A 21,823-nucleotide genomic window follows, 5' to 3' on the forward strand; every position below is an offset into this window, starting at 1 on the left:
ATACTGTTTGTATTCCTCCGCCACCCCGACTAATTTCTGATGATATTACTGTTCATCCAAAGTCATATACAGTGTTCACAATTTGTGTGAACTGGATGTACTGAAAAGTGCTCCTGATGCCACGCAGTGACTTCAACCTATCAGGACCAAAATCTCAACAGTTCATACTGACCAGGGCCAAATTTGGTGTTCCTGTGATATTGGGTTCATAAATTTTGTTCTGTGAGGTCACTGACACCTTTGAATTTAATCTTTCAGTCCTTTAGAAATTTCTATAAGGATTACAGACCAGGCCCACCTAAAGTCACAGGTTTACTGTGTTGCAGTTAGTTTAGTTATTAAAACTTTGTCTTACTCAGTAGATGCAGTCTTGACTTATTACCTGATATTGTGGATCTGTCCAAAACCAGAGAAGAGAGTTCAAACCAATTCACTCAGGCTTCTAAAGTCCAGCAAACATGGAATATGTCAAACCGCACATAAAGCTGACAGAAACCGGGAACCTGACTATGATACACATGGGAGTCAAACATGACAAGGAACAAAGGAAGTCAATATACAGTGCAAGGCTGAGTGGAGGATGGGGTGCAGGTGGGGAGGGCTCCGGGGACTGCAGGGTTGTTAAGAAGTGAAAGCACGTGTAGGCTGGTGGAGAGTCAAAGGGGACAAAGTGTGAGGACATCTGGTGGACCGTCAGAAAAAGGCAGGTCTGAGGAAAGGACATGAGCACGTCTGGGGAAGGGGCCAAGGTAACAGAGCTGCACGCCACCATCTAATAGAGAGGGAGTACAAATCTACATCATGTGACATTCAGATACAGAGAGCTTCAGACGAGTTTCTGCTGCCTTTGTATCACAAAGAAGGCAAGTACTTTTGTTTGCATCATACGCTCTGAGTAATCCCCAGGGCTCTGTCGAAGGTTTTTTTTTTATTAGTAACTGTACTCTCTTTCTGACGAACTATAGTAATTTTAGAGGCACTGACTCTGGATTTAAAAAAGGATCCTGCTGTTGTGTTGATAAATACTCAGCTTTCAATAAAAAAAAATTCTGCAGTTTGTTTCTCTACTAAAAACTCCAGGCAAATTAGTCACACATAACACATAAACTGCACCATGACCGAGAGAAGCAGAGAGTAAAAGATTTTCCCTTTCACTTCTTTAACACCTTTGAAATTCTCACAAATGTCAAATGTGTTGCTTCTCTCCCCACTTTTATTTACTTGCCATGATTTTTACTTCATTGTTTTTTGGGGCAGAATTTTGTGTTTCTCTTCTTGGTCCTACCCCAATAATCATCTTTCAACAAGTTGATCAGGGCCTGCAGGGAGCAAACCCTCTGAGTAGATGGTTTTATGGTTCATGTGGGAGACCAGGATTGTAGTCAGGTCTGATATGCTTGTGTGACTGAAAACCAATTTGTCAAAAGCAACTTAGAATTCACACGGTTCCCGTCCATGGGCTCAAGATAGGACATGGCCGATCTTTCCTCTCTGTCAGTCCTGGTTTATGAAGAAAAAGACGATTTTGACAGCAAGATGCTCTTGGTAAACCAGGCACGACTCGGTGGCCTTGTGTCTGTCAAGACAATGCGTACAGACTTCAGAGCAGATTGCAAAAATGGCATCCAGTCTAAAGTTCTTCTTAGTATCTAATCCACATCATACGGTGAGGCTGACAGCTGGCACATCATTTGTCAGGGAAGGTGTTGGGTTCCTCTTTAAAAGGTGAAAGTCTACATTGCTAATATGTCTGAGTTTTTGTTTAGAATTTTTCTATTAATTTAGGAAAAAAAAATTGTTACGAGTTTTGAAAAAAAAAAAAAAAAGCTGTTAAAGCCAACAATGTATTTGTCATAATTAAATCATTGGAGACAAACTGGAATTTTTGGAATACAAATCTGAGCACTGGTGAAAAGACTCATACTCCTCGTACAATAAAGAATGAATAATCAATAGCCTATTTTAATTGTCAGGCACAGAGAGTGTCAACAGTAATGATAAAAGATAACAAATGTTTAAAGGGGGGCTGCGGATGAAATCTGGTTACTCACTGGAGTAATCAGAAACTTTCACTGGATGTCTGAGAGGCTGTTGATAACCTAAAGTGGTAAAATGATTTTAAAGTGCTATCTTCAGTTGCAAGGCTGGTGGTCGGTTTCCAAACACTGAGTTATGGTTTCAGTTTAATATCCACTGATCTTTAATGTATTCCATCTGAATGAAGTGGCTTTTGAACACGTTCAGATTTGTTTCATGCATTAGAAGTACTTACCCTATTAGCATAATAATTAATCTCTCATTTTCATGACTTGTAGTATTAATTTTTTCCAAAAGTAGCTTTGGCTCTTGAATATATCATGTTCGGCCAGTAAAAAGGGGATTTTCCTGAAAAACTGTCATTGACATAATACATTTCAGGATGGATTATCAGAACGGGTAAATGCATCACTGTGAAATATTTGAATGTAATGGTGAGATGAGAGAGTCTGAATAAAGTGAGTTAAGTGAGTTGAATTTGGAGTAGTTTACCAATGCAACCCCTTTTCATGCACCTAATCCTCCACTAATTATATATTTGTAACTATGGATATCTGTGGTAGATGTGTACTACAGCAAGCTATTTTTAATGCTGAAATTTTACAACGCAGGCAAAACACAGCACACTGCCAAGCATCAAGCTAGTGATTGAAACGTTGGTCTGAAATAGACCTATGACCTATGACCTGTCTTTCTGCCTGACTACACAGCCACAATGTTCATTACATTAGTTGAAAATCTTGATACACAGTTTCAAGTATTTGCCTTGAATAAATGTAAAAGATAATTAAATAGCATGAAAATACTCTGTTTAGTATTGTACAAGGTGAGTCGTGACGCTAATGCATCACTGTTTAAGCTCCACATTACAGTTGTTTTTTTTTTTTTTAAATGAAGTTTGGTCATTTGGTGGATTAGTTAATTTATTGTCTGGCGTAAATAATGAAGGTTGGATAGATAAACGAATAAAGTTGCTCTATATACCTTTTCTATATTTATTTTGGCTTCTGAGGAAAGGTTGTATAAATGTAACTCTACTTAACATCTTTGGTGGAACTGCAACAACCCCAAAAGGCCCAACTAGGCAATTTTTTTTAAAGATAGAAGAATGTTATTTAAATAGAAATGCCATGAGTTACATTTAGTTGAATGTGGACTAAATATCTATAGCTAGACAGTAAATCAGAAACAAACAGTGTTCGCACTGCAAATTTCTTAACACAACTGCATGGCAACCATTAAAAGTCCTGCATGCAACTGTTACTGCCACTAGATGTCCCACCAGCCATCAGCATCTCAGACCAAAGCAAAAGCTTCAGGCTTTTGTTTGGCCTTAACCTCGTCACCCCTTCAGTCAGCAAACTGTTCAGGGAAAGTGACTACTAAACATACGAAAAACCAAAAAGAAATGCTTACACTGCTGGCTGTAAGCCAGGTGACAACTGACAGAGCAGTTAAAGACATTTGATGGTGCACGAGCCAACCAGGAACTGAACTGGTAGTCCCAGCAGCCAGTCTGCCTTAGCTCAGGTCTTTTGTTTATATCTGTCTTGATGGTTGCTGTTGGCTGAACACCGCACCGTGCCACCCCACAGCTTTCTCCCTTTATGTAAACACAATGAGAACTACCGGTTTACGAGGGAGGGAATTAAACATGAGGGGTAACGAGGGGCAGGGTCATTTAGAGTTACCGTGGTGTGTGTTTAAGATTTTCACTTACACGCATGGGAGGTTTTCAGTAGAATATATAAATAAGTTTGGTTTCCGATGTGTAACCCATTACCTCTTATCCATCAGGCTAAATTTAATCCCAGCTGACACTGGATGAGGGGAGGTGCACGCTGGACAGGTCTCCAGTGTATTACACATAGAGACAAACGGAGATAAACAACCATTCACACTACCGCTCAGGCCTGTCTTTGGGCCGTGGGGGGAAGCTGGAGGAAACACATCGGGAATACTAACCACTGTAACACCATACTGTCCCATGTGGGTAACTTTAAACTATTTCCCAGTATGCACTATGTCTTTACTTTATTTTACTTATAAGTTCAAAGTCTAAAAGTTGGAAACATTAATTCATAAAATCCTGATGAAGTTAGGCTCCTCCTCCTGCATGGTGCCTTTGGTTTCCGGGGTGTGATACCAGCCGTGACCAGCAGAGGGAGCGCTGCCATGCCGTCCGGAAGCCCAGAGTAAATATTGTGTCTGTGACGTTTCCTCAGCCTGATCATTCACATCCACCCATCATTGAGAAGAAAATCAGTGCAGCTCATGACAGCACCGCCCGCAGTCTCATTCAGCCTGCGTCCCACACCGGAGCCCCTGTTCCTCCGTCCCGACCGCCTGTGTGAAACATGCAGAAGAGAAGGAAGCCCGAGCCCATCCAACTCAACCCGATCCCAGATGGAAACACAATCAACGGCAGCGGAGCCACTGAGTGAGTGACAGCATGCATCCACCTCTGATGTTCACACTGCTGGTGAGGAGGGTGTGAAGGCCAACTCCTCAGGTCTGTGTGTGTTTGTGTGCTGCAACTAATGATCGTTGCCATTGTTGTGAATTACTACATTGGCTTGATTTTCATTCCTTGAATGGTTCTCGGGGTCACAGCTGAGATTTCATGAATCAGTGTTAATAAGACAAAAATGACTTTCATCTGTCTTTTTTTTTATTTCAGTTAATCAATGAATCAAACTGAAATGTCTGAAAGTAGATCTGAGCCCAAGCCGACATCTTCAAGCTTCTTCTGTCAGACTGCATGTCCAGACCACAAAACAAAACAAACAAACAAAAAAAAAAAAAAAACACAAAAAAGAAAGAAGAAGAAATACAGAAAATAAACCACAGAAAACTCACATTAGATAAGTTGGCTTCTCCAAATATTATATAGTAGTTTATAAATAATTTTGTTATATTCAACTCATCTATAATACTGCTAATATTTTCAATGCTGACTAGCAGCCAAAAATTCAAGCCAATCCGTGTTTTTGTATTTATTGCATGAAAGAGACAAACCCAGCTAATCCTAATATTTGTCAGATAAAACCAACCAATCTTTGGTATATTTTCTTTTTAAACAACATTTATTGTTTCTCTGCCAATGCATTTTCACTCATTGTTAGAGAGTCCTTTGGCTGGTTGAATTTTTATTATTTCAAGTTATTTTTGCAGCTTTCTCATGCCAAAGCCTTGGGACATTGTCATCAATGTATTTTGTTAGAGTACTTCCCATATTAAACCAGGCATCTCTCCGTTGCATCGTTGAGAGAACAGGCCACTCCATCTTTCCAGAGATCAACCTTTGCGTGGAGGCAGCGTAGAGAACGATAATTCTGTATGTTCGAGAAGTTTTGCCATCAACGTTTGACAAGGCGCTGTAATGGAGACATTCAACTGTTGTGACACTGCTCGAGCTCACAGTTCACGGAGAAAAAGCCAGTCAGTCCAGCAAACATGCTGGATCAGAAGAGTTGAGAGTTACGTAACATGTCAGTGCTGTCATGGCTGCTTTTACTGATGTGTGGTAGAGGTGGAACACTTCATTGTGTCATTGTTAGATTGTATATCTGAAGGTCTTTGCTGTTATGTTTTGTGGGGGAAAAAAAATCAATGGACTAAATTCAAGTAGGAAAATTAATTTGGGGTTTAAGGTTGTATTAAAATTGCAGACTCAGGGTTAGCATTTTAGCATACATTCACTGGTGTGTGGCCAACAGTTCTTTCCAATGAATCTAAAGTGTTTTCTTGAGTGGCCGTGAAATGCAATAATCATTTAAAGGACTAGAACTGTGGCAATTTAAAAAGTTTATTTTGGAAAATTGCGTGGCAAATAACTTACTGGGGGTTTAGGGTTAGGTTACTGAGTGGATTACACAGACGTTTCAATCTGCTTTGCTTCAATGGCAGGTGATATTCAACGTGAACTGACATTGATTAAACATTTTACATTTTTAGATTTCAAATGACGAGAGAGCTCCCTTTCTAATCAATATGCTTACATTTAATAATAACAGAGAAATTCCATGTTGTCTTTGTTGGGTGAAAATTGGTGACGATGACGTGATGTGTTTGGCAAGCACAGAGCACATTCCTGCTGCTGTTTGGCCGGCTGCACTCGGCCAAGAAGCAGCATGTCGGGATGAAGCAACAATCAGCGCTGATTTATACATTCGGTATCTCAGCTGTGGAGGAATCCTTCTTGCTATCAGTTTGTATGTCTGTCTGTATTTCCAGTAATGCTGCTGCGTTGTGCACCTGTACATTCAGACTGACATCCTGCTGAGAGAAAAGCCTGACGGTCAGTCACTCTTGCCATAAAAAGGCGAGTGAAAAGTTTTACGTTTACACAGCAGTTACAGCGTTACAAGTGAAATGCTATTCATCTAATGATGAACGTGTTTTTAATATTTTATTTCATTATACATCCACATCCAATCCATTAGCCTCAGATATTGACAACCATGTCTTCTAATTTATTCATGCCATTCATACCGATGAGGCCAATCAGAATATTGTGAAGGTATTACTATTAAAATTATTATTAAAATTAAAACCATCATGAATGTAGTATTCATTTATTAAAAAAGTATATTCACGGTATCAACTGTTGCGAAATTAAAGTTTATACCAATTGGGTCTGAAGTCTCATTTCCCAATTAATTTCTTTCTTTCTTTCTTTCTTTTTTTTTTTTTGCATCAGAGCAATGCATCTAAAGCGTCCTCTATATCATATAACTTTACAACACTATTTAGACTTCTCAATAACCCACACCTCTGGAAAGTGAAACAAATCAAGATCAACATAAAAGCCTGCTGTCCTGTCCCGTGTAAGGGGTGACTGAATTTAAATAAATACTATAGAAAAGCTAACCTTTTCACGGCCATTTCAAAAAGAGTGTCAGACTCAAACAAACAAGTATTTCACCTGAAAATGAAATCCTTTTGAATTAAAAGTGTTGCTGGTTCAAACTATAATTTGGCAAATTTAAGATCACAATGCCATTTCTGTTTAGGCCACTGTTTTAATATTTAGCACTGTGTTTTTTAACTGAATCAGACGGAGATAACAACTATTTTTATTTCTCAAAGATCCTATAATTTGTGAATGGCTGTTTACTGTTGCTGCTGTTATAGAGAATCTCTCATACAATATGCATAAGAAAATTATATTGGAATACTTTCAGATGATATTTGGTCTCATATAGCAATATCAGTATTACAGTTGTTACCAAAGCAACCAGTGGTTTTGAACAGAAAGGGGAGAGCTCATGTTTCATAACAGCCACATATAAATAATTTGGATCAGCACACAGGAGGTTTAATGCTTGCACTAGCAGCATGGGCGCTGTTTACTGGATGTAGATGAGCTTAATGCAATCGAAGACTGAAACCATTCCACTCTGTTTGGAAGATATCGTGAGTCCAGTCAGCCAAATGCTTCCTCAGCATGAAATGGCTGGCAGCGGTGGGAGAACTGTGGTGAGTGGACCACATAATGCCAGCCAAGCATGTAATATTATCAGAGGAGATCTGAGAACAAATAAAAACAACCCGTTCTGAATAGACCTGTTCAAGCTATCTGCTACCGGGCTGAGTGATTTGGATAAAATCCTGCTAGGAAATCAAATCCAGACTGAAAGTATCTGCTTTTAATCCCTTTGAGGGGAGAGGGAATTAAGTCATGGAGTCTAATTGTATCCCGGCTTTAGAGGCTTCATTGATTATACATGATGTTCACTCTCACAGGTGACTACAACTGCAACTCCAGAAGAAAAGAGGTGTACATGTTAATCTGTGAAAATAGTGACTAAACCTCAGAGCAACAACAACCACACTCTATGGTACAGATTTTTCTTCGGTACAGACGAGAGCGTACTGTAGCACTTGCTGTATTCTGGTCTCACACAAAGGAGTTGCTATTTGTTTGCTACACTCAGGTGTAGACAGAGTAGATAAAAAAGGATCAACATTTCTTCATCAGGTTCACAATGAAAGAAGAGGGAGGTTACAATATTTTGTGCATTAGAAAAGCAGTGTGTCCACTGCAGGTGTGGTCTTTAGTTGATAAAGTTTAATTGCTTTCATTTGAAATTTACCATGTCTATTTTAGTAGAAATGTCATACTGGGCAAAAATAATGACACAAATATGGTGCAAGAAATAGTCCTGGACCCAAACCTGATTCTAACCAATGTCATTTATATAACAGTGGTGCTATTTTCTTTCTGGCACTTTATAAAAAGCTGCAGAAATAGTTCTTCTCTTGGATTCAATTTCTGTTAGTTGTCCTTGAACATAGTGTTGATGGAGGCACAAAAGGCCATCGTTGCGCTCACTTCCTCTTGCACTTAAGCAGGGGGGAGGACTAGCTGGCAACTGTATTCACCCCCACATAATGCGTGGAGTGTCTTTCAGGCTGTTCCTCTGCTCAGTATCTCCAGCCTCCTCCACCTCCAGCTCCTGTCGACAAAACGCCCACGCCGCCCACAGCCAGCCCCAACTCAGCACCTCGTCTCCATGGATATGCAGGCCTGTTGTCGAAAATAAAACCACTTAACCCTCTCTTTGCTGAGAGATGAAGCAGCAGAGAGAGCAGCACACCGCTCTGCTCTAGCTGCTCTTCACTGAATCCTGATGAAGTGTGAAGATTGGGAGAAAAAACACAAAACAAAACATAATTACACACCACACTTGATGAGAATCATTTTATTATCACCAGACAAATGCATGGTGATATCATGCAAATATGGAACACAAGCACTCAAACTTGAGAAAATTACAACATCTCAGCAGTTGAGGATGGGTTTTTTTTTTTTTATATGATGCAAATTTTTTCCTTTTGGATTGTTGTGAAGAAAATAAATTTTTTGCACTAAGACCATCTGATCACCTGAAACACCTAACGGACTCTTGGTTTGATATAATCTGCTCAAAAACGCCGTCTTTATGTTGCAGTGTCTTGATACAGAGCAGTGGGAGGAGAGGGAGGGTTCAAAGAGCATCAGGTGAGTGCTCTACAACTGACCAGTCAAGGAAATGCGTAACTATGACAACGGTGCCGTGGAAGCAGCCACAGCGCTCGGAGGAAGTACTACATTGGGATTTGTGAAGGAACTTTGAAACGCGACCTTCTTTGTCTTCCCGCTGGCTCCTTGGGTGGTTGTCACAGCAGCTCACACACCAAGCTCTGTCTTTTCTCTGAAGATCCGCTCGCGTAGCAGGGGCCGTAGATCTGTAGGCACTATTTATTATTTCATTTCTCTGGAGGGGACAGTCGGTACATCCAGTAAAGAGAATCTGCTATGCCTAAATGAATGCATGAAGCTTTTATCTTATACACCAATCAGTCAAATTCCTCCTTTATTCTACTCTTGTTAAGAACAAACTTGGAGGCGCTGCAGAAGAAACTAGAAGAGCTCGAGTTGGATGAGCAGCAGCGTAAACGCTTGGAGGCCTTTCTCACACAGAAGCAGAAGGTGGGAGAGCTGAAGGACGATGACTTTGAGAAGATCTGTGAGCTGGGTGCAGGCAACGGCGGCGTCGTCTTCAAGGTCTCCCACCGACCCTCAGGTCTGATTATGGCGAGGAAGGTAAGGACTCAGCTGGCTTTAGTCGAGACATTGTGGGGGAAAAAAAAAAGATTGTTTTGCTCACAGAAAGCCAAACTGCATCTAGTAGAGAAGTCTATCCTGGTATTACATAACTGTGAATAGAGTTTTCTTCCCCAGTGTGTCAGACAGCCAGGCATCATTACCCAGTGAAAATAGATTCAGGTTGGGGTTTTTTTGTTTTTTGTTTTTAGTTTTTTGCTAGCATTTTGTGAACATCATGAAATACAGGTCACTGGGGCGAATGAATCCAAAATATAAGAGATACAGTTTGACATTTCCATTTACGATGTCTGCGTTTATGTACTGTCCTTCCTAAAATGCAGTTGCTGTGTCTAATCAAAGCGTGCTCTCATTCCTCCAAGGATTTTATCACTCAACATGTGAGATCATAAATGAAATCCTCTTTTGTTCCAGCTGATCCACCTGGAAATCAAACCAGCTATCCGGAACCAGATAATCAGGGAGCTGCAGGTGCTGCATGAGTGTAATTCACCCTACATTGTTGGCTTCTATGGAGCTTTCTATAGTGATGGAGAAATCAGCATCTGCATGGAGCACATGGTACGGCTGCTTTACAGACTGCAGGGTGTTCGGCCTTTGTTTCTTCCAAGTTACACATTGTGGCGCGCAAAGAAGCTAATTTGGTTGCAGTTTTGAAAAATGATCTTTTGAATTCCAAAGCGCCGCCTCAGCGGATGCTTATCTGTATCTGCCTTCTCTGCTGGCTGCAGGACGGTGGCTCCCTGGACCAGTCGCTGAAGAAAGCAGGCAAGATCCCAGAGCAGATCCTTGGCAAAGTCAGCATCGCTGTGGGTAGCTCCAACACCTCTCCCACTCTCTGGCTCTCACATTGTTATTGTGTTGTTTTTGGATCGATAAGTGGATTTTTTCACTTCTGCATATGTACTCTGTCTTCACTATGCTGATATGCAGTATTTGTCTTTCCAGGTCATTAAAGGGCTCTCCTACCTGAGAGAGAAACACAAGATCATGCACAGGGGTAAGTTACAAATGTTCTAAAGTAGGTCACAAAAAAATACAATTAAATGTCATGTGTGGGGCCTTGATGCACGAGTACTGACACCGTGGTATTCTTTGCCTAAATGGGGTGTTTACGTCTGCCTGAACACAATAGTGTTTCACTTGGTGTAATTAAGTCAGCTCAATTAAGCCTGGTATTAGCTTTAGAGGATTTTTTTGCTCAGTTGGTTTTGTTTATCACCTCATTGAAAGATCTTGTAACAATCAGCCAGCAAAATGACTCATACCGGTCTCTTCCAGTTCCCGTGTGGGCCCCTCACCATTGTTGGGAGACGAACATGACATAATGGTCTAAATAACGTCAGACGGAGTATCGGGCTTTGCTTTATTTAAAATCTGTGGAGTACATACTTGTTGTGCTGTGTTTGAATGTGTGGAGAGGCTACCTGCTGTTCCACGCTGACCACATGCCTACTGTGCTCTCCTCAATATTGCACGCTCCTCTCTCAGATGTCAAGCCCTCCAACATCCTTGTGAATTCCCGTGGCGAGATCAAGCTGTGTGACTTTGGTGTGAGCGGACAGCTCATAGACTCCATGGCCAACTCCTTTGTGGGTACTCGCTCCTATATGTCTGTAAGTTAAATAAATGGAGGCACGTCTCTCGTCCTGCTCAGCTCAGATCACACAAGAATCTTCAGAGGTTCATTATGATTTTTTCAATTTCGATGACTCCCCAATCTGCTGGGATTAACTTCATGCCTTTGTTTCATATCAAGTAGTTCATATATCATTCTAGTTTTCACTGCAGCAACAAATAGACACAAGCTACAATCGCTATACAAATTATACCACTGACCTGATTAAAAGTACAGCCCCATTCGAATTATTTGTATGAACACAGGGGCCATGGATGTGGAAAACAAACTTTTTTTTTTTTGTAATGCATACGAGCATCATTTGACTGTTTGCTCAAACTTGGACTTGGAACCTAATACTGACAACATAAGTAGTGATTTGGACTTTTACTGATGACATTACAAAATATTAATTGCAGGAGTAATTGTATAATTGTTTGTTTGTTGTGCAGCCAGAGCGTTTACAGGGCACCCACTACTCTGTCCAGTCGGACATCTGGAGTATGGGTCTGTCCCTGGTTGAAATGGCCATAGGACGCTTCCCTATCCCGCCGCCTGACGCTCGAGAACTGGAGCAGATTTTTGGTTTTGCAGTAGAAGGGGAAGCTGGCTCCAGTGAGTCCTCCCCAAAGCCGCGGCCGCCAGGGCGACCAGGCAGCTGTAAGTCTGTGATTAGCCTGGTACACACTTTTAATTATTTGTATTGTGAACTCTACTGAAAACTAATAGTATATATGAAAAAACAACTTACTGCATTGTTTTTTTAGAATTAGCTGTGAGCGATATTTAGTGCAGATGACTGAGATTAAAATCTCCCCCTGCAGCATACGGGCCAGACAGCAGACCACCAATGGCTATCTTTGAACTGCTTGATTACATAGTAAATGAGGTGAGTGCTTCACACAGATGTGAATCTTAGTCTACATTCATTTCTTAAGACTGTGTCACTTAGATTTCAATCATAACTTACTGCTGATTGTTGATTTCCAGCCTCCACCAAAGCTACCTGGGATGTTTAGCTCTGAATTTCAAGACTTTGTGAATAAATGGTATGAGGAAACATTAAATATGTACATAATCTCATTTTGTGCCATCTAGTGGCGTAAAGTGAAACTCCAGTGTTTGTTCCTCTCCTTTAGTTTGATTAAGAATCCCGCAGAGAGGGCAGACCTCAAACAGCTGATGGTGAGTAAGCATACTTCAGGAAAAATAAAAACCATCTCATGTAATAGGTTTCCTCCGCTGAAGTGAGCTCACACCAGTCTGCTCCTCCAGGTGCATCCTTTCATCAAACAGTCAGAGGCAGAGCAGGTTGACTTTGCTGCCTGGTTGTGCAACACCATTGGACTCAATCAGCCTGTGACACCCACCCACAGTAATGCAATGTGAGATCTGTTCATCAAACTGCAGATTCCAACTTTCTGACTGGATTTGTATGATACCGAGCACTGAGAAAACATTGTGCCATTGGTAGTTATAGCGTGCAAACCTACATGCCAAGTTATATTAATGCTGCGTTGAGCAATTCCTCGGGCTATGTTGCAGGCCTGCCTGAAAAGCCATCTTTTCTAATGATCTAATTTATTCATGAAAAATGCTGCTCAACTTGTGCTTGGCTTTCCTTTCTAACCAGTTGTTTCAGTACCAGCAACTAAGTCTTTGTTAGCTTATGCACAAAAGTCTTGTGAATTAAAGTTTTGAATGACGTGTCTGACTCATGAATTTGAAACCACTGTTTTATTGTCACTGAACAGTCCATGTATAAATTTATGCCTTGGGTTTGGCTGATGCTCCCTTCTTTCCAGGCTTCTTCTTGGGCTTCAGCATTTTAGCCTTGATCTACAGAAAGACCAGATACATTTTCAAAAATCACATCCATGAAGTCTGCATTTTTGGCTCCTAGCATGAATTTCTTGCATGAAGTTCTTACCGTTGGGTCATGCTTAAGGATGGCATTACGTCTTGCCGTCTTAGCATAAGGGTTGAGTTTGAGCATTATCCTCAAGTTCTTCAGAGGATTCTTCTTCAGTACTCTGCGGTTGATCTTCTTACTGTGATTAAAACATAACCCAGTTTAAGCCACATGAAATGCGAAATTACAATGTTGGTAAAGATTGCTGTGTTGCTCAGGACTTCCATATAATCAGGGTTCAGAAACACGGACCTGAAGTGGAACATCATCATAGTTGCTAGCAAAACAGGTTTAAAACTTCAACATATCAGTGCTTACGTAGGTGCACGAAGTGCTTTCTGGATCTCCTCACTCTTCAGAATCCTGCTCAGGTCTGTGTTGGTCATCTTGTGCATTGGCAGGCTGAAATAGGAAGCATTAAGAATCAAGCTCATGTTTTTTCTTTTTAAAGTGGCGCAGGAAACTAAACAGCCTTGTGATGCTTAAACTCAGAACTTCGTGAAATATCACATGGTTTCAAAAACACGGACCATGAAGTGGAAGCTCATCACTGTAATATGATCATTACATGTCACTTGTATTTCAGAGGCATGCTCCTAAAATACTCACTTGTAGTCGACCTTCAGTGAGGCAGATTTACGCCAGGTGCCATACAGCTCATCCAGCTTGCGGAAAGCGCTCTCAGTCCAGATGCAGAAGCGTCCAACATGACCACCAGGGGCGAGCCTCAGGAGGTTCAGCTTGTTCACGTTCTGCAGCGTGATGCCTGCACAAGACAGCATTAGTAATCTGAGGTAATGTGTAATTATAGATTTAGCCAGGTCAAAATATGACAATGATGCAAGATAATATTCTTAAAGATGAAACCTAATTTGACAGCCACATAATAGCCCCATCCTTTATTTCAGGCACTTGCTACAAATAGGCTACATAGTTAATATAATGCATTTTTAAACTGAATGTTCAGTTAATGGTTCAAAAACCAGGCACAATTATTGCACATTGTTGAAAAACCCACCAGGAATATTTCTGAAGGCTTTGGTGACACCAGCATCTTGGTTGTAGATGATGCACGGCCCTCTGCGTTGGATCCTGCGACGGTTCCTCATTTTACCCTTACCAGCACGCATGCGCTGAGAGGCGTAGACCTGAGAACAGAATATTTGGCTTTACACCCAAAAGATGCAAATGCTCATCTCCCCGATACTCCACTTGTGTTGACAAGTGAAATCAATGCATAAAAACAATTAGCAAAAAACAAAAACAATCTGACACTGGCCAAACATGATGAAACTCCAAATCCTTAAACCCATTGTCTGAATGAAATTACCTTCTTGATGTCATTCCAGGCCTTGAGCTTCTTCAGCAGGAGCACTGCCTCCTTAGTCTTCTTGTAGCCCTCAACTTTGTCATCAACCACCAGAGGGACCTCAGGGATTTCCTCAATGCGGTGTCCTAGCACACAACCATAATCAACCTTGGATATCCACACAGACTTTTCATGATTTTCTGACTTAAGTGTTACAAAAACTTGCTCAGAATTTAACACACATCATTACCATGTGACAGCTTAAAGACAGCAGGCAACTGTCACTGTTCACTAGGTCAGACGCAAATTACACCATCAAGGCAAGTAAACCACCCTTTTGAGATTTGCTCCAACTCTTTTACAAATATTTTGATGACCCGATTTGGATGTTAATTATCTCACCTTTGGACATCACAAGTGCAGGAATGGCAGAGGCTGCGAGAGCAGAACAGATGGCATAGCGCTTCTGGGTTGTGTTGATCCTGCGGTGCCAGCGGCGCCAGGTTTTAGTTGGGGCAAACATGCGACCCCCACGACACATCTAGAGCAGAGTCAAAGAAGTTTGACAACTCACCGGGTAACCAAAATACCTAAGTACCAACTATCTGCTCAGACTCAATGTTCATCAGCCATCTGCGCCAGCATATGACAGCAGGCATTCTGTCACTGGTCACAGAGTAAGACGCAAATTACACCATCACAGCAAATTTTATTTAACCCTTGTTGCGGCACATAAAACGATATTTAAAAAAAGGATCATGTAAAACTTCTAAAGTCTGGTTGAAAGGATACATTTCCAAAGGCACCTTGGCCAGAGCGGTGAGTACCTCCTCCTCTCACACGAGGGATACGGGCCACAGCTCTTCCTGTGCCCCAGGACTCTGCGCTGGTCTGGTGGCCTGAAAAACACAATCACACATCCCAGAAATAAATATTAAGGAAGTGGTCATGACATTTTTACTCAATGAGCCGGAACATCACATTCAAACTGTTGTAAACTGAGGTGAAGGACTGAGCATGGCAGTTCATAATTGACATACACACTCACCTGCCAATTCACTAACAGCATAAGGCTGGCGGCTGTTCTTGCGCATGTTGGTGTGCACAAAGTTTACAACATCGGGGCGAATTGGAGCCTTGAACACAGCAGGCATGACAACATTTTTGCCTGAGGATTCGCCTTTCTCGGAATAAACCGAGATCAAGGGTCGGGCACAGGCCTGCGAAGAGATTAGAAAAGTTCAGACATCAAAATAATGTGAGTTCTAAGAGATGCATATCTTGGAAGAAGCAATAGCTGCTCAAGTACAGACATATTTTGGAACTACACCATTATGCCTACGGACATGTGCCAACCTAATGTTTAAATTCTGTGTGCCGAAACGCGATGCAGGTTATACATTATAAATCACAACGTCGTCGGGTTTATTAGAATTGACTGAAGTTGTTTAGTAGCTTCATTTAAAAACTTGCTTCCTCAGAGAAAAGCCTCAGATCAGGCCGCTGCTGTTGGCCTTACTTTCACGGGATTATGCTAACGTGACTTAGCCAGCATCTTCTTACCATTCACTAGCCGTAAACGCCGGTAACCGAGTTAACAGGATACAAATACCCATATTATAAGTAGGCTCCATGCAATAAAACGAACTACAGCTCCAATGAGGGTTAATTCTGAGTTGAGTGTTGCCGATGTGCCACCGAAGCGACAGTCACACGTGTTACTGCTGAAACGTAGCTGCTCGTCCAAAATGGCTCCTCGTGTTAGCTCTGCTAGCCGGGCGCTTTCCAGCTCACTGCCCCGATAAACAGAAATGTATCCTTTCAAAATGATAAAGTAACAGCAATACCCATTGAATGCTTGCCGGTGGACAACAAACGCAGGTTATGCTGAAGGATAACCGCACTGCAAGTATATTTTCTCACCATTTTCGGGAAGTAATTTTCGGCTCGCCGGGAACCACGCTCCTCACGGTATGGCGGCCACAGTAAAAAGGAAGTTGGTGAATCACCTTGAATGTTTTATGCATCCGCCTCGGAGTGTAGCACTTCCGCCCGGAGCGTTATTTCTGCTATTCTTTTTCTAACCCAGGAAAAACACACTGTAAAAAATCAAGTCAATGTAAAAAAACAAACAAAAAAAAAAAGACAAGATGCCATAGTCAGAAAAAACTTTCAGACTTTATAACAGTTTTGATTGAAGTTGAATATTTTAGCCGGTACTATTTCTTTACTCCATGTCGGCGAAGACCGATCTACTTTCTCGGTGACATTATTTTGCTTATATTTTTCTTTTTTCATATTTTTTATATCTATATAATTCATTTATTTATTTATATCATTCATGCTTCTCCTTCATAATTTATTTAATAAAACCTGTGAGAACAGAATGGTGACCCGTGACCTCATGACGTCTGCATCCAAGCGAGCGCGCGACTCTCAAAACACCAACAGTGCCAGTACGAAGTTTAATCTCTTTAATTTAACTCTGTTCACTTCTTTTCTTTTGTCCACATTATTGTCTCTGTAGCTGCAGATCTACTGTAGAAGTGTTCGATGGGCTCAAAGGTGATATCTGACGCCAAGGGGTTTTTAAATCTTCTTCGGTGAGTTTTGGATGTATAACGTCTTAGGCTAACTCAAGGCAAAGTTCATGATAACAAAAACTAGAAACGAATGACATTAATGATTGCCTGAATATTTTCCGCTGTGTTGCGCCACAGATGTCTTCAGGATGAGGAGAGCAACAATACATACAAACATGAGGTAATTGTTCCTTTATCCTTCCGATTTAGCCGTCAACAGCACAGCAGAGCGGCTGTTTGAAAGCTGCGATGCAACAAACGGCTTGTTCTGTTTCTGACATTGTCCACTTTAATCGATATTTTCGGGGGTTTCCACTTTGGTCGGCTCAAGCAAGATTTTTAATAACGTTAATTTGTGCTCAAGCATGTTGCGGTGGAAATGTTTCACTCTGAGGTTTGATAAAGAGATTCAATATTCGTCAAAAATGATTCTGCAGAGTAATCCACAAAGGAATTTAATCTTAGTTGAACTTCTAATGCTGATACCGTATTCACTGGATTTCAGGAGGACATTCAAATAACAAAGATGGATGGAGACAGAATTGCTGTGGTGAATATGTACTGTGGCAACCAGCCAGTCTTCATCTGTGAAAAAGCTGTGAGTAATGTTAATGCTGTCACCCATTAAATATCACCAGTGTATCCGTAAGCCCTTGATGAGCATCCTAGTGTAATATGTGACCAAAAAAAAGTTGGACGTCACTTGCAAATCTGTGGTTCCATGGTGAATGGTTCTCCTGATACAACACCAGTTTTTTAGGATATACTGGCCTGGTCATGTTGGTATGGGATTGTGTACATTCGGTTTAATAGCTGAGATAGAACCATTGCACTCAGCTAGCTCTGTGTTTCAGTTTGCTTCTCATCCTATTACAGATCCTGAACCACCCACTGTTCCCCATTTGACCATGTTTTTATTTCTGCATCTCACAAGGTTCCAAAAGTAATTGAACCTGATGATCACCAAATAGATGAGTATTCAAACTGTGTTGATGATGAAACTGAAGATGAAAGTGCCAATGTACTCCAAACAGAGCTGGGGCCGCAGCCGCTCACAATCATGAAAGCAAGGTATGCAAAGAAGGCTAGTTTGCATGGAACGCCAGCGAGTCTACTAAAGTCTAGCTGACAGATCAAAATGACGTATTTTCATTCCACTTTTCTAGGCAGATTCTGTCTTGGTACACATTATCTCAGAATCCTAATGTGTCAGCTGTGGACAACAACCCTGATTTACTCCCTCTCTGGGTGCGATGTGACATGTCTGATCCTGCTAGAACAACCTGGTTTGGGGCTGAAACGGTCTGCATGGGCAATAAATTATCTGGTGTAAAATTATACTCCGTTACTTGCAAAGGTATCATAGCTCTTTAACTTATCCACTCGCTTTTTATTTTTTCAACAGTGTTTTCCATTTCAAACAGAACATTTACCCAGTGCCATTCAGCCAAAAGAAAGATTCAATAAACATAATAATCAATGTAACTAAAAGTTATAAACTACTCTTCAAACATTATCAGCAAAGCAAATATTAAATACAATTAATTCCAGTGTGAATTGTATGAAATGTTGAAATGTTGTTTTATCCTAACCTGAATGTTGCTAGGCTCAACAGTGGACAAAAGATCTCTCCTAACCTTAGATGGCCTTAAGCAAGAGCACAAGAAAAGGCATCACCCATCCTCGGTAAGTGAAGCAGTTTCCTCTCATTTAAATCAGTTTGAGTGAATATTCCATCACTTACCATCGGCCTGTGTTTCCAGATGGTGATCAAAGGCAATGCCAGGTTCAACTTGTTTGGCTCCACTGTTGTCGAAAACACCATGATTGAGTCACAGAGTTCAGTGACAGTAGATTTCAAATGGAGTCATGTGGAAAGTGTCCTGGAGACCCCACCCCTGTCTTCTACAGCTACACTGGTAAGCTGCTAAATAAAAATGCACAAGCACATCTTGAGCCCCCCGTGACCTGACCCCAGATAAGCGGATGAAGATGGATGGATGGACATCTTGAGCCATGATCATAGTGCAATTATTCAGTCAGAGACTGCACGGTGTATTATTCTGACCAAACAATGATTCATGCTTGTTTATATGTGTTCACATGCAGAATATTAAAGTTGCCAGTGGAGATATGAGAAGCCCTATGTTTGAGATGTACAGGGAACTTGAGTTTCTGCAGGTTTGTATCTCACAGTAATCTGAAAGGATTAACCCTGAGTATCATTACACATATGAACATGTAAATATGTCAGATTCTTCTTATTTCAGATTCTTGCTGATGGTTTGAGAACTGGTGAGACTGAATGGATGGAACCTTTGGAAAGCATGTCAGCTGTAAATCTTACCAAGGCCTACCTAGAAGGTCTCTGTTGTGTCTAATAAAAAAAAAAAAAAAAAAAAAAAAAAAACACACCCTCATAGGATTCGCCACTAATAAATAGTTCAGAAAATCATTTTCCTTTTTAACTCTTCCTTTAGAGCTTCAGAGCACTGCAAAGACACAGCAGGATCGGGCTGCACAAACAGTTGAGGTATGGTCATGTTAAAAGCAAGACATGATACAAGAGATATATGGAGATTCCCAGCTTCTTAATATTTTCTCCCCTTCTTTCCCCAAAGAACACAAGGCTGAAATCTGAAACAGACACTCCTATTTTCAACACTCTCTTGGAACGAGGTGATTTGGATTTTGTGGAACAGTTGTGGGTTCGCATGAGGAAGAGTGAGTCCTTTTTTTCTTCATCGCCATTTCGTTTGATGTAACAAGCAGTGGAAATAATTTTCCTCCATTTTTTTTTTTCAATCAAGGTGTAACTTCATATCAAGATATTGGAGACTGTCTAAGATTGGTCATCGAAGCGCTGCGATATGGAGACATCAAACCCTGGGTATGGAACATGCAGCTTCTGAACACATTTAAAAAATGAGAAAGGATTGAAGATTGTGTATGATTTTTTTTTTTTCTTCTTTTCTTTCTTTTTTCGCTTTTTTGCTTTATTTTGTGTCACCTCGCCCAGATTCACAGAGACAGCAGTAGCTCTCTCAGCAAGCTCATTCTAAAGTCCTACCACCAGCAGATCGATCATATGTCTCTCACAGGTGTCATCCCTCTCCGCATGCTGCTAGAGATGGGCCTGGACAAGATTAGAAAGGATTACATTAACTATCTCATTGGTAACTTCTCATTTAGCATTCTGAATCTATCTATTACTCCTTTGTTTTTTTAAAATAATAATTACTTCACTGCATATGAATCAATTAAGTAAGATTTTTCGTTGTAATACAATTCTTTATTTTTTTCATCAGGTGAAGAATTGACAACCCTAAACCATTTGGTAAGCTTAAGACTATTTTGCTTAAAGCTATTGTCCAATGACTTTTAAAGTGTTGAGTTTGAGTTATTTATTCTATAGTGTTACTACCTGAGTACGGAGGTTGATCTACAGGAGCAAGTGATCCGCCTGAGAAAACTGCACCATCTGCTGGAAATAATAGTGACCTGCAGCACATTTCTGGCTTTGCCCTACGACCGGATGTTCCTCCTCACACAGTAAATGAAGTCGGCTATTTCCTGTCATGTATGAGCTCACTAATAGTTTCTATTAATAATATTGCAGTTGAATATCTCTTTTACTTTCCTCTCTCATAGATTGTGTTTGCAGCACTACAAAACACACCCCCATGATGAGGAACATGAATTCAAACTCCAAATCAAACCAACACTGATCAGCCATTTCTACCAGAAGTAAGGCATCAAACCGTTTACATGTGAATACCTTCAAGGAAATTCGTAAATGAAATTGTGGAATTTGTCTCTTCATTTACGTTTTGATGCAAACTAGTAAATTAATTTATTTATTTCAAGGTGCCTTCTTGTGATCAGCTAATGTGTGTTTTAGAGCTGCCTACAACATGATAACAGAGGACTTTGTGTCATAATGTTCCAGAGAGCACCCACTTTCATGGGGAGTTGAGGTATCCAGTGGCCATGGTCCCCGTGAGGTCCGGACGTCCCTACAGCTCAGTGACAGACCGCTGGTTGACCATGTCATCTTTGAAACAGGTGATCTTTCTGCACACTGCCATATATTTCCCTGTAGTAACTACTCTAGGACACCACAACTTTATTTTCCTTTTGTTCTGTCTTTTAGATTACTGTAATGAAACCGTGAACGGGGACAGTGAGGAACCAGCCTTCTTCTCCACCATGGTGTCCTGCAGTCTTGTCAACTTTCCCTGAATTAACATTAGGCAAAACTGCACAAAAAGGCGTTGTTAATTGTTATTAGTATTCAACATGTTTTAGATGTACACTCTAGTCTTCAGAAATATTTTCTATTCAGTTCTCTGTATGTATGTTCTATGACCCTTACCTTATCTCGGTTCTCATATAATGTTGTTTTGCTGAGTTTTTCTATTCCACAGAGCTTATGACAGAGATGCTTATTTTTCTAGTTTGAACAAGTTACCAGCAGAAAAAAATCTGCAAAAGTCTTGTTTAAGTCAGTTTGCAATGGTAATATTCCACAGCCATATTTTAATTAGAAAATCCAACTTGTCATGGGGCTTCTCACACAGTTCGGGTATCTAGTACTACATTCTTTATTACAGGCTCAACCAATGGCTTTACAGCAAACACTGTAAATCAAATTTACTGCCATCCATTAAATTCATTTTAAATAATGTATTTATGTTCACACATGATCCATTAAGGAAACTATGCACTTACAATCTGAGTGTTTGTGTGTTTG

At 40.7% G+C, this 21,823-nt stretch overlaps 3 protein-coding genes and 4 non-coding genes across 8 annotated transcripts; 2 read left to right on the forward strand and 5 right to left on the reverse strand.

Annotated features, from left to right (window-relative positions):
- Positions 1-4,349: 4,349 nt before the first annotated feature.
- map2k1 (mitogen-activated protein kinase kinase 1) lies at positions 4,350-12,904 on the forward strand. The gene is made up of 11 exons (XM_029523207.1): positions 4,350-4,477; positions 9,418-9,628; positions 10,064-10,210; positions 10,381-10,458; positions 10,598-10,649; positions 11,141-11,265; positions 11,720-11,927; positions 12,092-12,156; positions 12,258-12,316; positions 12,407-12,452; positions 12,543-12,904. Exons 1-11 carry the CDS (start codon positions 4,395-4,397, stop codon positions 12,654-12,656), a joined length of 1,188 nt encoding a protein of 395 aa, XP_029379067.1. The 5' UTR covers positions 4,350-4,394; the 3' UTR covers positions 12,657-12,904.
- An 81-nt stretch (positions 12,905-12,985) lies between these two features.
- Positions 12,986-16,483, reverse strand: rpl4 (ribosomal protein L4). Its single transcript, XM_029523152.1, has 10 exons — positions 16,412-16,483; positions 15,537-15,708; positions 15,281-15,387; positions 14,891-15,029; positions 14,510-14,634; positions 14,198-14,327; positions 13,789-13,945; positions 13,498-13,581; positions 13,198-13,318; positions 12,986-13,106 (listed from the first exon to the last, which is right to left on the reverse strand). The coding sequence occupies exons 1-10, from the start codon at positions 16,412-16,414 to the stop codon at positions 13,035-13,037; spliced, it is 1,110 nt and encodes a 369-aa protein (XP_029379012.1). The 5' UTR covers positions 16,415-16,483; the 3' UTR covers positions 12,986-13,034.
- LOC115057087 (small nucleolar RNA SNORD18) lies at positions 13,390-13,456 on the reverse strand. The gene has a single exon (XR_003841890.1). It is a non-coding gene; the product is annotated as a small nucleolar RNA SNORD18 (small nucleolar RNA).
- On the reverse strand, positions 13,664-13,735 carry LOC115057086 (small nucleolar RNA SNORD18). Its single transcript, XR_003841889.1, has one exon. It is a non-coding gene; the product is annotated as a small nucleolar RNA SNORD18 (small nucleolar RNA).
- LOC115057091 (small nucleolar RNA SNORD16) lies at positions 14,712-14,811 on the reverse strand. The gene has a single exon (XR_003841893.1). It is a non-coding gene; the product is annotated as a small nucleolar RNA SNORD16 (small nucleolar RNA).
- Positions 15,095-15,193, reverse strand: LOC115057088 (small nucleolar RNA SNORD16). The gene has a single exon (XR_003841891.1). It is a non-coding gene; the product is annotated as a small nucleolar RNA SNORD16 (small nucleolar RNA).
- Positions 16,484-16,951: 468 nt separating the features above from the next.
- On the forward strand, positions 16,952-21,752 carry zwilch (zwilch kinetochore protein). 2 transcript variants are annotated; one of them, XM_029523453.1, is made up of 18 exons: positions 16,952-17,091; positions 17,209-17,251; positions 17,576-17,668; positions 18,005-18,141; positions 18,237-18,427; positions 18,677-18,756; positions 18,834-18,989; positions 19,180-19,251; positions 19,341-19,434; positions 19,551-19,603; positions 19,692-19,794; positions 19,881-19,960; positions 20,090-20,246; positions 20,379-20,407; positions 20,486-20,622; positions 20,722-20,817; positions 21,020-21,135; positions 21,224-21,752. In XM_029523453.1, the coding sequence occupies exons 1-18, from the start codon at positions 17,042-17,044 to the stop codon at positions 21,310-21,312; spliced, it is 1,776 nt and encodes a 591-aa protein (XP_029379313.1). In that variant the 5' UTR covers positions 16,952-17,041; the 3' UTR covers positions 21,313-21,752. The 2 variants fall into 2 exon arrangements, with proteins under 2 accessions (XP_029379313.1, XP_029379314.1); XM_029523454.1 differs by lacking the exons at positions 16,952-17,091; positions 17,209-17,251 and adding an exon at positions 17,454-17,464.
- Positions 21,753-21,823: the final 71 nt, after the last annotated feature.

The sequence above is a fragment of the Echeneis naucrates genome, chromosome 16 (assembly GCF_900963305.1).
Source record: "Echeneis naucrates chromosome 16, fEcheNa1.1, whole genome shotgun sequence".
NCBI classification, from domain to species: domain Eukaryota; kingdom Metazoa; phylum Chordata; class Actinopteri; order Carangiformes; family Echeneidae; genus Echeneis; species Echeneis naucrates.